At 38.3% G+C, this 22,586-nt stretch overlaps 1 protein-coding gene and 1 pseudogene across 6 annotated transcripts in view; one reads left to right on the forward strand and one right to left on the reverse strand.

The window, feature by feature from the left end:
* ADAMTSL1 (ADAMTS like 1) overlaps positions 1–22,586 on the forward strand; it is an 890,060-nt gene that overhangs the window by 628,211 nt on the left and 239,263 nt on the right. For all 6 annotated transcript variants that reach the window (XM_043567319.1, XM_043567318.1, XM_043567320.1 and 3 more), the window contains one exon: positions 9,935–10,061. In XM_043567319.1, coding sequence (XP_043423254.1) covers positions 9,935–10,061 — 127 coding nt within the window. The remainder of the gene's footprint in view (positions 1–9,934; positions 10,062–22,586) is intronic.
* Positions 1,943–8,428, reverse strand: LOC122475099 (annotated as a pseudogene).

Below are 22,586 nucleotides of genomic sequence, written 5' to 3' on the forward strand. Positions count from 1 at the left end.
TTTCTTTTTAAATCAATTCAATTGCTGCCTCAAAAAAGGAATCCTTCCCATTGAAAATATATTTTCAAAGCTACTGAAGGCAAAGATCCCACTTTTTCTTGATGCTCAATCTCAGTACTGAGAGCTGTAGGCTGATGTTGCTCTTGGCAACAAGTTGTGGCCGACAGACATGTTCATCCTCATTCTTCCTGTCTCCTCACTGCCCTTCTAACCCCCAAGAGGAACACAACACATCATGGAATAGAGGAATCACTCACTGATGACATAATGCTACTCAGCTTGGATTTCAACTCTGGCAACATCAATTCCCAGTAATGTGACCTTGGACAAGTTGTCAAACCTTCCTGAGTCTCAGGTTTTTTTTTTTGTAAAATAGACATAATTTTAAGTAATTTTCAGGGATATTACAAGAATTAAATAATGTTAACTAGATTTATGGTGGTGATAATTTTGGAATATATATAAATATTAAGTCATTATGTTTTATACCTGAAACTAATGTTACATACCAATTATATCTCAATTTTTATTTTTAAAAAAATTTTTTTTTCAACGTTTATTTATTTTTGGGACAGAGAGAGACAGAGCATGAACGGGGGAGAGGCAGAGAGAGAGGGAGACACAGAATCGGAAACAGGCTCCAGGCTCTGAGCCATCAGCCCAGAGCCCGACGCGGGGCTCGAACTCACGGACCGCGAGATCGTGACCTGGCTGAAGTCGGACGCTTAACCGACTGCGCCACCCAGGCGCCCCTATATCTCAATTTTTAGCAAAGAATTAAGTGAGAAGATATATATGGCAAATGTTTGGCAAACACTAGCTTACTCTCTCTTGTCTAGGTGGGTTTCCCTTCTTTCTCTACCTCCATACCCCTATGACCTTTAGTCTTAGAGATCTTACTCCTTTTCTGTTCTCAACTATTTTGAGGAAATTATCTGATTAAACCCATTCACCCTAGATTGGACTATGCCTACTACTTCTTTGTATTCCCCACAGCACCATAACAGCCAGCATAATGCCTTATGCTCAGTTGGTTGGGTTTAATTTAAGTATAATCAACAACTTCATGTGTTAGTCCTCCCAAGGGTATTTGAACAACAAACAAAGGACTCAACCAGTGGTTCCCAACTTTGTAACACAAAGGTGTTCTTTATTATTTTTTTCCTATGGGTCTTGTGTTTTGGAAGTTTCCATCTACTCAAAACACTGCATGTATTAACTAATAATTTGTTTTCCCATTTTATGACTTAAATACCTGAGTATAAGTAAAAAAAAATAAATAAATAAATGCAGTAAAGATCTGGATTCAGCTTATTTGTGTAATGAGATGGTTGGGGGCTTGGGGGGCTTTATATGCTTTTATTGCAGTAAATATATTTCCATTAGGCCTTGAAAATACTAAACATAGCTCATGGACCACTATTAGCACCTTTGTGAATGGTCAGGGATTTTGTTTTCTCATATTAGGGAGGTGTAAAGCACAAGTGTAGATGGAGAGCGTACCTTCCCATTTACTTCCTATATGTGTTTCCAAGTCACATGTACAGATGAAGCCACCTATCCATCCCTGTGCATGTGTCCTGCTCTGGTGGCAGTGGTCTTGATAAGAATAGTCAACTTTGTTATCACCATTCACCATTGTCATAATAAATATTATATTGTGTGTGTTTCCATGGTTCATAGAGATCCTACTATAACCTATAGTCGGAAATCCCAAGTTGGAATTGTGGTTTTGTTAGTCACCATCTTTGTTACCTGGGGGAAGTTGTTTAGCTTATATGAACCTCAGTGTTATAATCTGTACTTGAAATCATTCAAATCTTAAGAAAGTGTTAATTTTTTTTCTAAGCCAAACAGTATCCAGCTTTATTAAAGATACTTTCCGTAAACAATCATGGTATTGCAGGCAGGAAATGGGCAGATGGTCATTAACAGTATACAACAACTTTCAAACTCCATTTTTCAATGGACTACCAAAATCAGAATGCCACTGTAAAACGCAATGAAGTCTTCATTTGATGCTCTGAACAGGGAAAGTTTAGAGTGAAGTTTAACATTTCATGCTTAGCATATTGCTTAACAACTTTTCACAAGCTGACCCTTACTTTCGGGAAATGAAAATGGCAGAATTATCAATCTGAAGATCCACAAGCTAAAAAAAGAACTCTTTTAAGGGACTGGGAACCATTTCTTAGGCTCAGATTTCAGGAGGTCTTTGGGTTTAAGGGAGTCAAGTTGAAGGCAGAGAGGGAGATAAGGACAAAAAAATGAATTTTAGTTTTTCCACACCACAAAATATCTGTGCCAAGATGGCTAATGTGTGTCAACATCAAGGAATCTCTTCTCCTGGGAACCAAGAGGAATTTTCTCAAAACTAGAAGAGACAGTTTTTTTCCCCTCATATCAATCTAGCTTCCAGGATATTCTATTAGTGACATATGCCCTTCCCCCCAAACAATGAGTGTTCTGTGTGCTAATAACATAGCTTTAAAAAAAAATTCTGCATTTTTATAATACTTGATTAAAAATAGTATTTCAAATTGTATGATCACCAAAGTATACATTTATCAAAAATGCACACACTTCACTTGACATCTCTGGCACCTTTAACTTTCTGCGCCTCTTCTGTTTTGGCATCTCCGTTCTCTGCAGGGTTATTCCCATCCTTGCCAACATCAGCTTTCCCCCTTTACCCTTTTGGTACCTTCTACCCCTTCTTTGCAAGGACCTTTTTGGTCTTGGGCTCTGGCTTTGGAGGAGTAGGTTTAGTAGATCACCTTAGATTTTCTCTGGGACTCATCCTTTACCTTGGCATTATCTCCATTAGCATCCCCATCAGCCTATCCCTTGACTATGGTGGCAATGGCAGCAGGGCACAGGCATTGGACACAGAGATGCAGCAGCACACGGACTTTGGTGGGTCCAGGGGTCTCTCCTCTTCTTCTTCACACTGTTCAACAAGGTTATTTTTAAGAGAGAGATTTGTGTTGAATCATCCAAATGATAGTCAGCTGGTTCATTTTTCTGGCTCTGGAATAGTAAATTGGTGTAGTCTCCTCCAATGATAGCCATACTCTGTTGGATTTGACCTTCTAGAGCACAATGTCACTGAAGATTTGGGGCCACATAAAATCTCAGTGGCAAAGAGTGCTACAGTTGATTAGCAATGTCTGTCATGGGTCCTGGCAGGAAAAATAGATGCACGTGTACCATATTTTTGCCAGCCCAGCCCTAAGTGGTATGAAGTCTATTCTTAGATGAAGTCTATCCATTAAAATGCTGTGTACCTAGATGATTTGTTTTGGCTTCTGAAAATTTGCTTTTACCAAATGTTCCCTGACCACTAGAGTTCATCAAAGGTAATTAAAGAGCCAGTTCTTTGAAAGGTCTTATATTTATTTGTTCAGTTGTTATTGGGACATTATTACATGGCACTGTCTTTCAGAAAACCACAGTAAATGTATATCTAGGATTTCAGTACTTTGAGTAGTTATGGTTCTCCTCAGCCAGTTTGTCATTCATTCATTACATAAATATTTATTAAGTGTCTACTACAAGGAACACATTATCCTTTACATTTTCTAGAAGATCCAGTAATGTTGTAACTCTTGCAATTGCTCATGTTTTCCTCTCTTCTAGGAAGCTCATTTTCAGACATGTAACCCACATCTAGCCAATGTGTATAACCTCAGTATGCATTCTGTGTAGTTCTCTCATTTCTGGCTTTAATTCATCTTTCTTACTTATTTTTCTGCTTGCCCCATATTCCCATGTGTGCTTGTATTTATTTTATTGTCTTGAATTATATACATATATCTATACATATATGTAGACATATATGTATAGATATGTGTGTTTATATATGTACGTATATTTGCTGTAGATATTTCTGTAAAAAGGTAAAGCATAAACAAATCAATCAATATCTAAATATTTTGAAGGTGAAGTTGGAGATTACAATATCTTTCCTATTAGTGTAAACAGTAAATGAGTTATAAGTATGTAAGAGCTCACTCTTCCCCATAAAGTTCTATCTGAATTAAATAATTATAAATAAAAGCAGCTGTGATCAGATTTGCACAGTTAAGTTTTCCATATTTGTCTTTCCTTGTGCTGAAAATAAAGGGATTTAAAAGTTTCTTACCTCATGGTGTTGGATCAAGAAAAGCTTGACATCACTGGCTCAGTATTTGATGCTAGAAGTTGAGATCCTTATGGGAAACCATTTGAATTGGGGCCAGCAGTGAACCCATCTAAGCACGTCAGTTTGGGGCATGGTATCGGCTTATAGATTGTGTTTATTTACATTCTCCAAATTATTCAGATGATAATCTTTCTTTTTCCTGTGGCTCCTAGTGAAGACATTTTATTATACATATTTCAGTGTCTAGAGAATTCCAGTCTTGTCGTCTGTCTGTTCACTCACTATTAGCTCTGTAAAATAAAGGGAGAGACCCCTATCAGCACACTCTATAGCCCTGATGCCTAAAATTGGCATGATGTGCTTCAAGTCTGTAAGCCAATTCGGATTGGATAGTATCACCCTAGTTTTTGTTTAAGGAGGGTTTTCTTCCCCCCCCCGCCCAGTAAACCCTGAAGGAGAAGGAAGAAGAATCAGCAGTGGTAAGTGTGTATGTTCTACTTAAACGTAGGATGGAGGACTGCACGTCTGTGCTTGTACATACGTACGTGAGTGTGAAAAGGGTACAATCAGGACAGAAAAGCAAAAGTTGATGACTGGCTAATGGTGTTTAAACTACAAAAATATTTTGGAGCTTTTCACTTTTTTATGTCACCTGAGATAAAATTTTGTTACCAAAAAAAAAAAAAAAAAGAGGAAGAGAGAGAGAGCGTAACATTGTGCAGTCATTTCAGATGCAGAGAATAGACTGCTGTATCAAGTTGATACCTAGTAGCAGAATACGAATAAAATACATTAGGCCGGGGGCGCCTGGGTGGCTCAGTCGGTTGGGTGACCAACTTCGGCACCCGTCATGATCTCACGGTTTGTGAGTTCAAGCCCCACGACAGGCTCTGTGCTGACAGCTAGGAGCCTGGAGCCTGCTTCGGATTCTGTGCCTCCCTCTCTCTCTGTTCCTCCTCTGCTTGTACTCTGTCTCTCTCTCAAAAATAAATAAAGTAAAAAAAAAAATACATTAGGCCAAAATATTCGGTTAGTGTTCCACCCTTTATAAAAATATTCTGCGTAGTTGCCAAAGTTATGAGTGGTCACTATCTCACTTTAATGTTTTGTCCAGAATGGGGTGGGCCTGGGAACTCAGTGACCTGAACATTGCCTTCTATGACACTTCACTAATAATGAGCATAGGTGCACTTGGGAAATAGTCTCTTAAAAATACTAGCCCTTTACTATAATTCTTGTGCATGCATCAGGACAGAAGCTTAAGTTTGACCTGTAGTTGTCATTTATGATGTGTCTGTTCTTCTGTGTACACAGATACAAACAAGCACACATACACACATACATGTGCATTTTTGTCTATGTGTGTGCTATCACCGACCGCAGTCTAAAGCTGCCTATCTGTAGTCTAAAGCTGCCTATCTGTAATCTACAATGCCTTCATTAACAAACCATTATGTTTGCTATGTGTTTCATTGATTCACCAGCATTCACTGTGCATGTCAAATGTCAAACGCTGTGCCATACAGCAGAAGCACAAAGATTAATTAATGAAACACAGCCTCTCAAATAGCCCATGATCTGGTATGGAAACAGACATTAATAGATTAAGCTCAATATAAGTTATACAACTACTTGAATTGGGTGTATATAAAAGAAACCCCAAAGTAATAATGGCTTAAGCACATGAAGGATTTACTCTCTCACAAAAAAAAGAAGTCAACTCGTCATCAGTCCAAGGGGAGTTCAAGAACCAAGCTCTTTCTTTCTGTTCTGCCATCCTTACTGCAAGGCTCCCATTCTTAGTATTGTCTCATTTTTCAAGATAGCAACTGGAGACAACAGGAAGGAAGGAGAGTGTTAGAGGGCAGGAGGGGCTATCTAAGTCAGCTGCTTTTTTAAAAATTGTTTAATGCTTATTCATTTTTGAGAGAGAGAGAGAGCACAAGCTGGAGAGGGGCAGAGAGAGAAAGAGAGGGAGACACAGAATCCGAAGCAGGCTCCAGGTTCTGGGCTGTCAGCACAGAGCCCAATGCGGGGCTTGATCTCACGAATCGTGAGATCATGACCTGAGCCTCCGGAGGACACTTAACTGATTGAACCACCCAGGTGCCCTAATCAGCTTCTTTCAAGTAGACTTCCCAGAAGTCCCACACAACACTTTCACTTTTATTTCACTATTTACAAGTTGGTCACACAGCCAATGAAAAATATATTCTTTTAACTGGATATATTGCTACCCCCAAATAAAATTGAAGTTCTGTTACTGAGAAAAATAGGGAAGATGGATGTTGGGTGGCAACAAATAATCTCTGCCACATGGAGGTATGAACAAATGGCTGCATAGAGGATGCATAGAGGAATAAAGCCATTAGCTCTGGAACCTAAAAAAGTCTTTTTTGAGGAGGAGACACTTAATTTGAGATTTGAAGAATGAATAGGATTCTTCTAAATTAAGAATTTAAGAAGAGCACTCTAGGCAGAAATAATAGTATGTGCAAAGGCACAGAGAGATCTGTCATTATAACTGCCAAATAAGCTCATTTCTGTATGTTTCTTTTTTTCTCTGTTATTAATGATATCCCTCAGGGTAATAGGTTAACTAATTTTTTTTTAACGTTTATTTATTTTTGAGACAGAGAGAGACAGAGCATGAACAGGGGAGGGGCAGAGAGAGAGGGAGACACAGAATCTGAAACAGGCTCCAGGCTCTGAGCTGTCAGCACAGAGCCCGACGCGGGGCTTGAACCCATGGACCGTGAGATCATGACCTGAGCCGAAGTCGGACGCTCAACCGACTGAGCCACCCAGGCGCCCCAAGTTTAACTAATTTTTAATTAATCTAACAGTTATTCCAGATCAATAGATTGAGGCAGACTGAGATATGTCAATAATGATTTTTTTTGATATAACTGCAAACAGTTTTCCACTTGGACCAAAATAAGAACATTTTATCTGATGCTAAAATATTCCACGTTTTAAAAATAATTGAGTTAGAATATTTTGGCACCTTAAACAGGAATTGATACAAAGTAGGGAAAAGTGTGTCAGGGAGATGTTTGTCTTTTCAGTTCTGAAGTTAAACAAAGACGAGTTCGAACTCACTTGGTTCATATTTTGATGCCCATAAATCCACTTAACATCTGGTTAAGTTAGCCTTAACGTATGTCACCTTCTATTTAGATGCTCCTATTAGACTGTTACTTTGGATCTGTGAAGCTGGGTTGTTCTTTTCTTAAAATGGCTTTGGAGCCATAAGAAATCTTTAGGATTAGAGAGAGATTTTCATGGTAATCTCCTATTTGGCTCTTTAGGTACATGAGAGACTGCTAAAATTTTTCCAGAGAAAGTTAAATATGTTGAGGAACCTGAAATTTATTTAGTTTAAAGAGTAAACCCAGTTATTTTTGAGACACCTGAGAGTGTAAATTCCCACGCCCACTGCCTATCACCCTTCCATAGTGCTGAGTATCTTACAAGATTAGGGTCATCTCTTTCCAACCCTAAGGAACAGATGAATCAATGGTTCTTTGAATACTGCCTAAATTAAGACTGCCATGTTTTTCCAAAGGATTCAGCCCTATTCAGGCAATCAGATGGTTTAGTCTTCTGACATTTTTGTTTTTGTTTTTGTTTTTGTTTTTGTTTTTGCCAACTTTGGTTTTGAATTACTTTCTAACTAGCTAGTTACTGCACATGACTGACGTGCAGTAAATCTCACAGCAGCGCTCCCCTTTCGTCTAGTTAACTCTGGCATCTCATTCATATCCCAGCTCAGAAGACTCTTCTTCAGGAAGATCTCTGACCTCCCTAACCAGATCAAATTCTCCATATCTTATGTTCTCAGGGCATCACATATCTGCATTTTATAGTTTGAATCACGATTATCATTTTACATTTTTTGTGTGTGATGCTTTGAGTAATATGTTCCTCCACTACTAGACTCTAAGTCCCATGGGGGTAGGCCCTTATGTGCTTAAATCACCATTGGATTTTGCTCCTATCACAGTGCCTGGCCCATAGCAGGTCTTGGTCATTGTTGGCTAAATGATTAAATGATTTTGTTTTTTGTTTTTTGTAAATAAGTTACTTCTGGACTCCCATTTCACACTGCGCTCAGAATACAACTCAGCTCCTATGTGGATTCGTCTACAGAAAGTTTTTGAAAATAATTTTACTGCAGCTCCATAGAAACATACCAATGAAGTCGTAGGCCAGCATGTGCTGGCTCTGCAGGGATGAAGCTTGGGTGAATTCTGACGTGGCCTCACTGCAACCTGTGAACATATTGAGGTGAATTGCAGCGTGACCACGGTGAACCCCTAGGACAGAGCCAAACCACCTTTGCTCCCCACATAAGGCTGGGCAGTGTGTTTTCCTGACAACTTTGTATTTCAAACAATGTACAATTGTTGAAGGAGTTACTGCCTTGTCATCTATTTTAAAAGTTTCCTGTATATGTATGATGTGTATAAAAATACACATTACGGCATTTTAAAATGCAGCACATGTGTAATGCATTGCTAAATAATTGTATTTCTCAAACCTTTGCCTAAACGTGTGTTTGCAATTATTAATTAAAGGTACAAAAGGAAAATCAAGCCTCAAAGAAAGGTCATATTAACAATCAGATTTTTGAAGGATGAAATGGATTGTGGAGACTTTCTGGAGAGAAGCCCCTTCCAATGTCCCTACAGTTTTCGTTTGACTTTTGTCAAAGACAATAGTTGAAATCATTTGGAAGTGAAATAAGTCTTTTGATATTAGCTCTAACTAGAACTATAGAGATACAACCTGATACAGTTTGGATTTGAATTTTTTAACTTGAACACTGGAGAGGAAAGAAAGAATAAAAGTACAAATGAGTTTGTCCATATACTTGATTAAGTGCTTGTGATTTTGTTAAGCCTGATTTGGACTAAGCATAAATGTTTTGTTAGATGTGTTTAGAACTCAGCTACTTATTAGCAAAGTAACCTTGGCAAGATTCATGGCTTCAGCTATAAAATGGAGAGATACCTTGCCTAATTGTTCTCAGAATTAACAAGATACTTGTGTCTGGTACAGGACATGGCCAAGCAAAAAGGGCCTCAGTATTGGTTCTATCTGCTGCCTTCCACATCAACCCTCCTCTCCTACCACACATACATACAATGATCTTGCCTCTGTCAGATGATTCTGTGATTGTCTCTTAGTTGTGCTATAGAAAGGGAAGTATTTTCATTATCATTCAGCAAATATCTATTAAGGGCTTATATTTTGCCAGTATTCTTCTAGTTGCTTGGAATACATCAATGTACTCCAATGGACCCCATATATAAAACCCCTTCCCTTACACAGCTTACAGCCTAAGGAACATATGGAACATGAAAATAATTCTTGGAACTTTTCCTGCTACAGTTACTTCGTGATTGTATTTTTGTAGTTTTCGTGAATCATAATTATTGACAGTGGGAATGATTTTTTAATGAAGACTCTATAATATCAATAGTTGAAGATTTCCTTTCTCCCTCACCTTCTCCCCTGCCTCTTTTCTATCTCTCTCCCTCTATCTCTCTGTTTCTCTCTCTCCACCCTTCTTTCTGTTTATATATTTAAACTGTAAAAACATCGTTACCTGTTTTCTTCCCTAGCTTGATTGAAATTCCAGCTGAATTCACTCCCCTTTATGGGAAGCATGTTTTATGCTTCCTCAGAAATGAAGGGAGGGTCATTTAGTGGTTGATGATGGGCCTCACAATGGATCCCTACAGTGAGCACCTGCTTGAATTATACATCTCTCTTTCCTGTTAGATTGTTGGCTGTGATCACCAGCTCGGAAGCACCATGAAGGAAGATAACTGTGGAGTCTGCAACGGGGATGGGTCCACCTGCCGACTGGTCCGAGGGCAGTACAAATCCCAGCTCTCTGCAACCAAATGTAAGACATGACAAACATGGGGCAATCTTTGGGTTTGTTGGCTAATTCATCTCCCCTGATTTCATGCTGGCTCACCTCAGCATCTAGGGAATAACGCCACCACCAAAATGAATATGAACCTGAAAATGTACAAAGCTTCATGTTCCTGCTTTGTGTATTAGTGTAGGTAGACCAAGTCCGGTAACCCATTGCAACCCCAAGGAGGAAACTTTTCCTTGGTGGCGCCACAGGAGTGAACTACACATGAATCAGGACACACTCTATTTATAAACGTAGACATGCAATTTGCTGCCCACAATGAGGATGGGCTGCATCCAAGCCTCAGCCTGATATGTAGTCTGGTGTGCCTGGTGGAATACAGCAGGGAGAGTGTGCAGACCTAAACAAATTCGCTTCCTACCACTGTGAAATCACGCTGCCTTCCTTTACAAAATGACCTTTTATTGGTGCTGATCACAGGTTCTTTCAGAATTAATATTGGGCAGCGATTATGTGAAGCCATTTATTGACTCTTGTGTCTTAGCCTCTCTATACAATCACAGTAAATGTATGGTTATTACAATATGTGCTGAGAGCTTTGCATGATCATCTCATTTTACCCCTATAACAGCCATTTAGCAAGGGGTTGCTTATTCTTATATTATGAATAAGATAGCTGAAGCTTAGATAGATTATGTGACTTGCTCAGAGTAGCACAACTCTAAAGTAGTAGAGCCAAGATTTGAGCCCAGAGTCCAATTCCAGAACCTAAGCCTTATTCATTCCTCTAAACTGTCCCACAACCCTGCTGACTGCTTCCATGGTGGGACATTTGAAAGCAATTAGATGGATCAAGACAAGGTACCTCAGATGTCTGCCCAGCTGGGTCTTGCTAGAGGAGATGGTATATGTTCTCATGATACCTAAAATAACAACACAGTCACACAGCAATCCAGATCATTTTACAATACAATTTCCTCTGTGATGGTCACTGCTCTAGGTACTGCATCAGATACAGATAGAAATAAGGCAGCTCTTGGGGTACCTGGGTGGCTCAGTCGGTAAAGCATCCAAGTCTTGATTTTGGCTCAGGTCATGATCTCACAGTTTGTGAGATTAAGCCCTGCATCAGGCTCTGTGCTGACAGCATGGAGCCTAATTGAGATTCTTTCTCTCTCACTCTCTCTCTCTCTCTTTTTCTCTCTCTCTCTCTCTCCCTCCCTCCCTCCCTCCCTCCCTCAAAATAAATAAATAAACATTAAAAAAAAAAAGAAATAAGGCATCTCTTGTACTCTAAGACATATATTTTTAGAATAATCTGACCTTGCTTGGTATACTGTCTCCAGATTTTGCCATTATCCAGAATCCTTTAATAGATCTTTGAGTATCTTTGCATGTGTCTCCCCTGGCTTGGGAACTGAGAAGGAATATCTTTACTGAATGTGGTTTTGTTCTCTCTACTTGTTGACTAGCTGGGAAAAAACAGTTGACATTTGGTGGGGTCTGTGGCTTTAAATGGACTTGTAGGTCAAGAAAAAAGGCAGTGTGTGCTAGAGAATTATTCCCAAAGTCAGAAAAAGGCAGTTTGCTCAAAGGAATAGGCTCTAGGGAAGAAAAGGTAGTAGCCAGAAAGACTAGGGACTTTTAAACACCAGAAACATTGGAGGTACCAGCTCAGGGAACTCTACATTCTAACACCCCTGCAGGCAGTGAAAAATGTGAATCTGTGGGGGAGAGAGACTCTGGCAGAGAAAATGAAGGATGAGGTAAGTTAGACATTGATATAGTACATTCAGGTGAGATTTTTTTCTTTCGTATGTTGGTAGCTTCTTTCTATAAGATGAAAAATTAAAGAATTTGGAAGATGAAAACCAGAGGATAGAAGCATAATTCTTTTGTAAATCTCTGAAGTCATGGTGGAATATTTGAGGGAGGGGGAAAGCTACATTTTAAAAGTCACTTATATGGAAAACAAACCCTAGAAGAGTTAAAGTCTTTCTAATTATTTATGTCACATAATTGAATCAATGCTTGTTATCTAGGAATCTAGGAATTTCTGCTAGGCACAAAAAAAGGAGATTGTGCTGTCTTGTGCAGTAATTGCTCTGTAGCAGGGCCAGGGGTAAAGGTAGGGAATCTTCCTTGCATTCCCATTCATGTTATCTGCCTAAACACTCTGCCTGGATAGATAGTCCTCTTACCCTCCTGTTAGGGTGTCATCAGGGACCTCTGGGGCCTGAATCACTGGAACAATGTGGAGAAGCTCTGAAAGAACAAATTGAAGCGAACTAAGGGCCATAAGTCATCCCCAGGTCTGCCAACAGGTATTTCAATGAAAAGCACTCAATTCAGGACCAAGAATAGGTAAATTATATAATACACAACCTGATGATTATCCATAATGACAAAACACAATTGATTCATTTACCTTAGCACTGACGATGCCTCATGACAAAATGATTTATCTGAATAAAGCCCAACATATGCATGTACCTCGCCACAATGTATAGCAGATGCTGAACAAACTGCCTCATTTACGTTTTCTCCACCCCAGAAGAATCTTCCACCCTATATTTACAGACTGTGAGTGACCCACAGGCAGGGAAGATTAGGCTGCTCTGCGGGGCCCAGTGTGCTGGCCAGGTGAGCAGTTCCCCACCCGTGAAGGCCTGGAGGAGCTGTTCCAGATCTGTCCCCTGCACTCTGCCAAAAGGCACTGTAAGCCAGCCACATGCTCTCTTCGAACTCCTAGCACTCAGATTCCCCACATTGAACTCATTTTCTTCTGAACTTATATCCAAGATTTTTTTAATGTTATCAAGCCTTGGGGGAACAAAGAGAAAACAGAAGAGTGGAGAAAGACCATGGCGGGAAGTGCCAGAAGGAAAAAGAGAAGTAGGAGAAACTTATCCAATGGCTGCCATTTGCTGGCACATAAAAAAGAAACCATCTTTGTATCAAAAGACATTATAATTGCCTAATACAAATACAGACAAGAAAGAGAGATCAAGGCACATTTTCCCCTTTTTTAAAGGCAAAGGCTGTCCACTGATAGCATTCGGTCTTTCCATTTTTCCCGGTCACTTCAACTTCCCAGCCCAACAAAAAAAGAATAAGTTTAACTAACATTAACTTTTGATTCTTGAAATTAAAGGCTCATTTTCTTGCAAATTGTATTGGCTTGTACCCTATTACATATTTTCCAAGTGTATGCAATATATACTTAGAACTAAAGCCAGCCTATTTGCTATCAATTTAATATCTCCAGCTTTGCAAACCTCTCATATGAATTGGTGTGTTTTGAAATCACCTGGATAGCCTAAGGCTCCTGAGGGACAGAAAGAAAAAGAAAAAACAAAAAACAAAAAAACAGACAAAACAAATAACTAAATAAAATGTGTGTGTGTCATATGGTGGTAGGAGTCTTGGAAAAAAGTAAAGCAGGGAAGAACAAGAGATAGGGATGGGCTGCCAGCCAAGTGTGTTACAGGGAGTTGCAATACTCAACAGGTTAGTAAGAAAAGGACTCACTGATAAGGTGGCATCTGAACCAGGATCTGAGGTCACCATGCAAAAGTCAAGGGAAAAAGATTTCCAGTCATAGAGAAAAGCAAGTACTAAGGCCCTGAGGTAGACATATCCTTGGCATATTTCTGGAAGTGCAAAGAAGCTAATTTGACTAAAGTAAAGTAAGTTTAAATTTTTTTTAACATTTTTTCATTTTTGAGAGTGAGAGAGACAGAGCATGAGTGGGGGAGGGGCAGAGAGGGAGGGAGACACAGAGTCAGAAGCAGGCTCCAGGCTCTGAGCTGTCAGCACAGGGTCCGACGCAGGGCTCGAACTCACAAACCGTGAGATCATGACCTGAGCCAAATTCGGACACTCAACCGAGCCACCCAGGTGCCCCTAAAGTAAAGTAAGTTTAAAGATGGCTAGAGGAAATCATGAAAGCAGCAGGGTTGTGAGACAGGCTGAAGAATGGTGCAGATATTGTAGGATTTTGTAAGGATTGTGGCTTTTAGTCAGAATGAGATGAGAATTAACAAGAGGATTTTGAGTAGAGGAATGACTTGATTTATTTTTAAAAGCATTATTCTATCTACTGTGTTGGGAATAGACTACAGTTGGTCCAACTATGGAAGTAAGAAAAGTGGTCAAGAGGCTGTCACAGTAAGCCAGTCCTGGAATGATGACAACTTAAACCATGGTAGGAGTGATAGAGGTGTTAAGTGATTCAACTCTGAATATACTGCATTTCTTTGAATCTAAGACATCACTGATTAAAAGATGTGCCAGTATTTTATGCACCACAAGAAAGAAAATTAAGAGACTGTGACACAATGCCTCCTGACAACTTAGGGTTCTTATTTGATAGCTCTTAAACAATCTACTTGAGATTTAAACATTTTTTAACATTTTAAAAAATTATTTTAGAGAGAAGTGAGAGTGAGGGAAAGAGACAGAAAGAGAGAGATTCTTAAGCAGGCTCTACACTCAGCACAGAGCCTGACTCGAGGCTCAATCTCACAACCCTGTAATCATGACCCAAGCCAAAATCAAGAGTCAGACGCTCAACTGACTGAGCCACCCAGGTGCCTCTAGATATGGATTTTTTAAAAACTATGTATTACCCATACATACAGAAAACCTGAAATAAATTCATAAGTTGGTAAATAAAGCTAAAATAAAACTTTTTCTCAAATTTCAATTTCTTTTTAATCATTTTGGACTCTATTTCCACATGTCATGGGGGTACTTGTAATACAGCATTTTTAAATGAATCCATGAAAGAAATAAAATCCATTGGTACTGGATTATTTTTTTAACCAGCTGTATTGAGGCATAAATGACATACAATAAACTAGATATTTAAAGTGTTTGACTTTGTGCATATATCTGTGAAGCCATCTCCATGATCAAGCTCATAAACATATCCATCATCCCCCAAACTTTCTTGTGCCCCTTGTAATTCATCCCTTCTGCTCTCCTGCCTCTGTCCCCTGGCAACCACAGATCTTCTTTTTGTCACTATAGATTTAGTTGTGTTTTATATAAATGGAATTATACAATATATGCTATTTTCCAGATGGCTTCTTTCATTCACCATAATTATTTTGAGATTCATTAATATTGTAGCATGCATCACTAGTGTATAGTAATTCCAGTGTATGGACATACCGTAGTTTGTTTCTCCATTCACCTGTTTACAGAGAGGTTGGGTTGTTTTCACTTGGGAGGTCTTATATATAAAGCTGCTGTGAATAGTCATATACACATTTTCATATGGACATGTGCTTGCATTTCTCTTGGGTAAATTCCTGGGAGTATAATGGCTAGATCATATGGTAGGTATATATTTACCATTTTAAGAAACTGCCAGTTTTCCAGAGTAGATTACTATCTTGCATTTCTACTAACAATGTGTAGGAGTTTCAGTTGCTTCACATTCTTGCCATCACTTAATATTGCCAGTATTTTTTTATCTCAGCAGTTCTAATTGGTGCATAGTAAGTAGTATATCATCATTGTTTTCATTTGCATTTTCCTGGTGACTAATGATGTTGAATATCTTTTCATTTTCTATTAGTTTCCAGTTGCTACTGTATCAAACTACCACAAACTTAGTGTCTTAAAGCAACACACTTATTATTTTATGGTTCTGGAGGTTCAGAAGTCTGAAATGGGTCTTGCTAAGCTGAGATCAGGATGTTAAGCAGAGCTCTGTTCCTTCTGGAACTCTAAGAGTTCATTCATTTTCTTTGATCTTGCCTTTCTAGCTTGTTAGATTATCTAAGTTGCCTGGCATCATTAGAGCTTGCAGTGTAAAATCTTCACATCTCCTTCTACCTCCAATGTCTTCTTCCATCTCTCTCGTCCAATTTAAAGAACACTTGTGATTACATTGGACCCACCCAGATAGTCCAAGATGATCTCTTTATTTTATAGTCAGCTGATTACCAGTCTTAATTTCATCAGCAATCTTAATTCCCCCTTTCCACTTAACATAACATATTCATAGGTTCTGGGGATTAAAACATGGGCATCTCTGGTGGAGTGAGGGGGCAAAATTATGCTGCCCACTACACAGGTGCTTATTTCTTCTTTGATGTGATGTTGGTTAAAGTCCTTTGCCCAGTTTTTAAATGGGTAGCTTGGTTTCCTACTAATGAGTTTTGAGAATTCTTTATGCATTCTGGTTACAAGTCCTTTGTCAGATATGTGATTTGAAAATATTTTCTCTCAATAGTTACTCTAAAACTTGCTTAATATTAGCTTTCATAGAGCAAAAACTTTTAATTTTGATAAAGACCAGTTATCAGTTTTTTCTTTCCAGTACTGTGCCTTTAACATTGTATTAAAGAACTCCTTTCCTAATCCCAGGTCACAAATTTTCTCCTATATTTTCTTCTAAAAGTGTTACAGCTTTATATTTTAGCCCTGTATCAATGACCTATTTTCTGTTAATTTTTTTTGTAAAGTATATCTTGGTATTATAAGATATATCTAGGTTATTTTTTTTTGGTATTAGAAAGTCCAACTCTATCAGCCCCATTTGTTGAAAAGATGACCTATTCTGTCTTGAATTCCCTTTAAAACTTTGTCAAAAGTCCACTGGCCATTTGTGCATGGGTCTCTTCTTGGACTCTCTATTCTGCTCTATGTGTCAATTCTTCACCAGTACCACATTGTCTTGGCCACTATAGCTTTAAAGTAAGTCCTAAAATCAAGTAGTTTGATTCCTCAAACTCTGCCCTTCTTCTCAAAGTCATTTGGCTATTCTGTTCTAATTCCTTTGCCTTCCCGTATAAATTTTTCAATCTGTTTGTCTATATCTATAAAAAAAAATCCTGCTGAAATTTTGATTTACAATTTTGCTAATTCTATAAATTGGTATGTGGGGAGTTTAACCTATGAGCATTTGATGGCTACCCATTTCTTTAGGTCTTTTTTTTTCATTCCTTCCATCAGCTTTTATTGGTTTTCAGCATACATATCTGTATTTAGTTAAATTTGTACCTCTTTGAATTTTTTGCCCTATTGCGTGGTATTTTATTTCAATTTCCAATTGTGTATTGATAGTTTATTCTTGTCTGTTGTCTGTGTATTTTGCGAACTTGCTAATCCAGTTACTAGCTCTGAGAGTTTTTGGAATTTCTACATAAACAATCACATTGTTTTATAAATAAGGATGATTTACTTCTTCCATATCATGTCATAAGCCACTTACTTATGTTTATGGCCTCATTGCCCTGGCAGGGATGTTCAATATGATGTTAAATAGAAGAAGCAAGAATGGATATCCTAATCTCTTTTCCAATTATAAGAGGGAAAGCATTCAGTTTCTTGCCATTGAGTATGAAGTTAGCTGTAGGTTTTTTGAAGATACCTTTTATCACATTGAGGAAGTTCTTATGTCTTCCTAATTTGCTGAGAGTTATTATGATGAATGGATGTTGAATTTCGTCATGCTTTTTCTGTCTCAAATGATGTGATCATGTGGTTTTTCTTCCTTAGACTTGTTGTGATGGATAATATCAATTGATTTTCAAACAAAGAAGCAGTCTTGCTTTCCTGGGATAAACTCTGCTTGGCCATAGTGTATTATTCTTTATATAGATTATTGGATATGATTTGCCAGTGTTTTGTTTGAGGGTTTTTTACATCTATGCTCATGAGAGATAGTTTTCTGTAGTGTGCTTTTCATACACCATCTTTGGGTACCTCATACAATGAGTTGGGAAGTGATTTCTCTGTTTTTTGGAAAAGGTTGCATAATATTGATGCTATTTATTCTTTAAATGCTTTGCATCATTCACCATTGAAATTCTCTGGGCCTAGAGATTTGTGTGTGTGTGTGTGTGTGTACTTAAGTTCCTGAATATATGGAATAAAGTTATAGTAAATATTTTAATGTCTCTCCTGTGTTTTGATGGATTGATTTTTCCCTTCAGTATGGGCTGTAATTTTTTTGGCTCCTTTGCATACTGGTAATTTCTGACCTGATTCCAATATTGCAAATTTTATCTTCTTGGATACTAGATATTTTTGTATTCCTATATATGTTTTTGAGTTTTGTTCTGGAAGCAATGAAGTTACTTGGAATCAGTTTGATCTTTGGGGGTCTTAAAATTTGGTTGGCAAAACTAAAACCATGTTTGACTAGTGCTAATTGTCCCCTACTACTAAAGTAAGACCCTTTGAATGTTCAGTGTCCCATGAATTATAAAGTTTTCTAGCCTGACTAGTGGGACAAGATACTATTCCCAGCCCTATCTGCATGCCAGATACTCATCTCTATAATTTTTTTGTGCTGTTATTTCCCTAGCCTCAGGTAGTTTCTTTATACCCATGTTCTGATTTGCATGGTTATGCTGCTGGTTACCCAAAGAGAATATTTTTAAATATATAATAGCATATATTATTAGTATGTCATGTAAATATTTTTCCCAGTTTTACTGAGAAATGATTGGTACGTATCACTGTACAAGTTTGAGGTGTACAGCATGATGGGAGAATACTCTTAAATCATCAGAATTGTCTCTGTGTTGCTCTCTTCTCTCTGATAGTCTGTCATTCAAACTCCAGCCACTGATCTTTTTGGATTCTTGGCTTTGTCTCCTAAACTCAGGGAATCCTCCGGGCTTGGAGTTTCCACCTTCTGAGGGGCAGCCTGGAAAGTCTTTCAAAGCTGGGGCAATGTTAAGGCTCACCTACCTTGTTTCCTGATTCTCAGGGACTGCTGCCCTTATTTACTTGATATCCAGTGTCATGAAAGCCATGGTTTTATATAAATTTCTGGCTTGTTGGTTGTTTCCAGGCAGAATATTGAGTTTGGGTGCTGTTATTTGATCTTGTCAGGAACCAGAAGTCTTTTTTTTTTTTTGAGAGAGAGAGAGGGTGCAAGTGAGCAAGGAGAGAGAGACAGAGAGAGAGAGAGAGAGAGAGAGACAGAGACAGAGAGAGACAGGGAGAGAGAGAGAGATGGGCTTCACCTGAAGCAGGGCTCATGTTCACCCAATGTGGGACTCGAGTTCACGAACCATGAGACCATGGCCTGAGCCAAAGTCAGATGTTCAACAACTGAGCCAGCAAGGCACCGAGGAACCAGAAGATTTAATGATGGGCTCTTAATTCAAGTTTGCAGTTGTGTATGGCTAGCTGGGTTTTGACTGCACTTTGGCAATGTTATTAAATACTTCTGATTCCTCATCTCCCTACATCCTCCATAACTGTTTAGTTCCAAAAGGTTAAATAAATGTGTTCCACTATTATCTTAGAATCTTCTTCCAAGCTTCTGACACCCATTTTGCAAGTTTGATACCGGTTGTTTTAGTGCTAGCAACTGTACAAGCAAAGGTAACTAAAGCAGGACTACTGCCTTGGTGAGAGAATATAATGCAGCATTGATCATGGGATGCATTCTGATTTCACATACATTAAAATGTGAAAGACTGTTCTTCTTAGAATCAATGAAATATGGTATTTTGACTCCTACAGCAATAGGACTTTCTAACTGATTATATACGAATATGAAGTCAAGGATGGCTCCAAAGTTTTTGACCTAGGCAACTGTAAGGATGAAGTTCCCAACAGTCCAGCAGGATGTGTCTTGTTTTGTGTGTTATGTGTGTGTCCTCCATTGTGTAATTACTGATAACCTCTGGGGGAAATTTTCAAGGGCTCAAATGCTCAGCTTCGCTTATTTTATTGGGTATGTTTTAAGAGTAATAAAATTGGCATGAAGATAAAAAATATACTATTAAAACCTCCTTAGATTGGCAGGCTATTACTATATATACTATTTCTATATGTAGCCAACTGCATTAACAATCACTCTTTTGTTAAAGAAAATTACTAGTCCCAGAGACTTAGAGGGAAAACTCCTTAAAAACATAAACATATCAACAGGTCTAAAAATAAGGCAAACTCAGATATCAGAATAGGAAATCCTGCCTCTTCAAAAATGATCATTATCACCTTTCTCTGATATAGCAATGAATCACACAGAAAATCCACATGTGATAAGATTGAAAAACAAATCTAAAATACTCTATAGAAAGATGTGGACAAAGCTGTAATCATCAAGACAGCATTGTATTGGCACAGAAACAGATACATAGACCAATGGAATAGAATAGAAACCCCAGAATTATACCCACAAAAGTATGGCCAACTAATTAATCTTTGACAAAGCAGGAAAGAATATCCAATGGAAAAAAGACAGTCTCTTTAACAAATGGTGCTGGGAGAACTGGACAGCAATATGCAGAAGGATGAAACTAGACCACTTTCTTACACCATTCACAAAAATAAACTCAAAACGGTTAAAGGACCTGAATGTGAGACAGGAAACCATCAAAACCCTAGAGGAGAAAGCAGGAAAAAAAACCTCTCTGACACCAGCCGCAGCAATTTCTTACTTGACACATCCCCAAAGACAAGGGAATTAAAAGCAAAAATGGGGACCTCATGAAGGAAAAAAGCTTCTGCACTGCAAAGGAAACAATCAACAAAACTAAAAGGCAACCAATGGAATGGGAAAAGATATTTGCAAATGACATATTGGACAAAGAGTTAGTATCCAAAGTCCATAAAGAACTCACCAAACTCCACACCCGAAAAACAAATAATCCAGTGAAGAAATGGGCAGAAAACCTGAATAGACACTTCTCTAACGAAGACATCCAGATGGCCAACAGGCACATGAAAAGATGCTCAACATCGCTCCTCATCAGGGAAATACAAATCAAAACCACACTCAGATACCACCTTCACTCCAGTCAGAGTGGTTAAAATGAACAAATCAGGAGACTATAGATACTGGCAAGGATGTGGAGAAATTGGAACCCTCTTGCACTGTTGGTGGGAATGCAAACTGGTGCAGCTGCTCTGGAAAACAGTGTGCAGGTTCCTCAAAAAATTAAAAATAGATCTACCCTATGACCCAGCAATAGCACTGCTAAGAATTTACCCAAGGGATACAGGAGGGCTGATGCATAGGGGCACTTGTACCCCAATGTTTGTAGCAGCACTTTCAACAATAGCCAAATTATGGAAAAAGCCTAAATGTCCATCAAATGATGAATGGATAAAGAAATTGTGGTTTATATACACAATGGAATACTACGTGGCAATGAGAAAGAATGAAATATGGCCTTTTGTACCAACGTGGATGGAACTGGAGAGTGTTAGGCTAAGTGAAATAAGTCATACAGAGAAAGACAGATACCATATGTTTTCATTCCTATGTGGATCCTGAGAAACTTAACAGAAGACCATGGGGGAGGGGAAGAAAAAAAAGAAAGGTTAGAGAGGGAGGGAGCCAAAACATAAAAGACTCTTAAAAGCTGAGAACAAACAGGGTTGATGGGGGGTGAGAGGGAGGGGAGGGTGGGTGATGGGTATTGAGGAGAGCACCTGTTGGGATGAGCACTGGGTGTTGTATGGAAACCAATTTGTCAATAAATTTCATTAAAAAAAATAAATAAAAGTTTGATTAAAAAAAAAAGAAAAAAAAGGAAAACAAAGCCATTAAAAAGCCATAAAAAAGCCAATGTTTTCTAATAATTTTACTGATGAAGAATAAAAAGACAATTTTCATCAAAAAAAAAAAAAAGAAAACCAATTTGACAATAAATGTCATATCAAAAAAATAATAAAAAATAAAAAAAGAAAGATGTGGAATACACATATAGCTATGATTTTTGACAAAATATTTTAGGTACAATCTTTGAGAACAATTTTCTTGAGAAAGAGCATTTGCAATCCATATTTGTGAAATGACAGCATTTATGATTTCCAGGGAAAGCTTATCAATTTAATTGAGAAAGAGGTCATCTGATCTCTGAAGCAGGTCTTCTAGAATTGCTGATTAATAACCTAGAAATGTGTCCTAAAGATTAGCATTATGGTTTTGTCAAAAAGCCAGAATAGATTAGGACAGATGCACTTGATCATAGAGCAGTGTGCCTTTTTTGAAAAGGGCACCCGGATGAATGTGAATCACAGTGAGAGAGGATGGAGCACCTGCCTCACCAGCCAAACCTAATGAATTAAACACTAAGGAGGCAGGTGATGAAGCCAGACTGCCCACACATTCTCAAATATCTTAAACACCATTCTGTACTCACTACTGTAATAGCTGCCAAATAGAAGAGCTCCCCCAACCCTAATAATTGAGAATTTATCCTTAAACAAGACCATTACTAATACATATACAACTCAAAGAGTGGCTTTTTATCAACATTCAGAATATGCAATTCATTTTTTTCCTGTCTTTTGTCAAATTAAGATCACCATTTCTTAAATCATATTTTGAGATGTATCAACCAGTGTTAGTAGATAATATATATAAACAATTTCTCTGGGTAAACCCTTTGGGGATACACTGGATTAAATAGAATGAAATGAGGTTCTCTGGTTCAGGGCTTCTAAGAAATCAACGTGCTTTGTGAATTTCCATGAACGGGGTATAGCGTGTAGTGTTTTTCCAGATTTTGTCTTAGGTCCCTTCTTCTTGGACCATTTTGTGCGGCTGCTGCTTTG

This window comes from Prionailurus bengalensis, chromosome D4, assembly GCF_016509475.1.
Source record: "Prionailurus bengalensis isolate Pbe53 chromosome D4, Fcat_Pben_1.1_paternal_pri, whole genome shotgun sequence".
Lineage (NCBI taxonomy): Eukaryota > Metazoa > Chordata > Mammalia > Carnivora > Felidae > Prionailurus > Prionailurus bengalensis.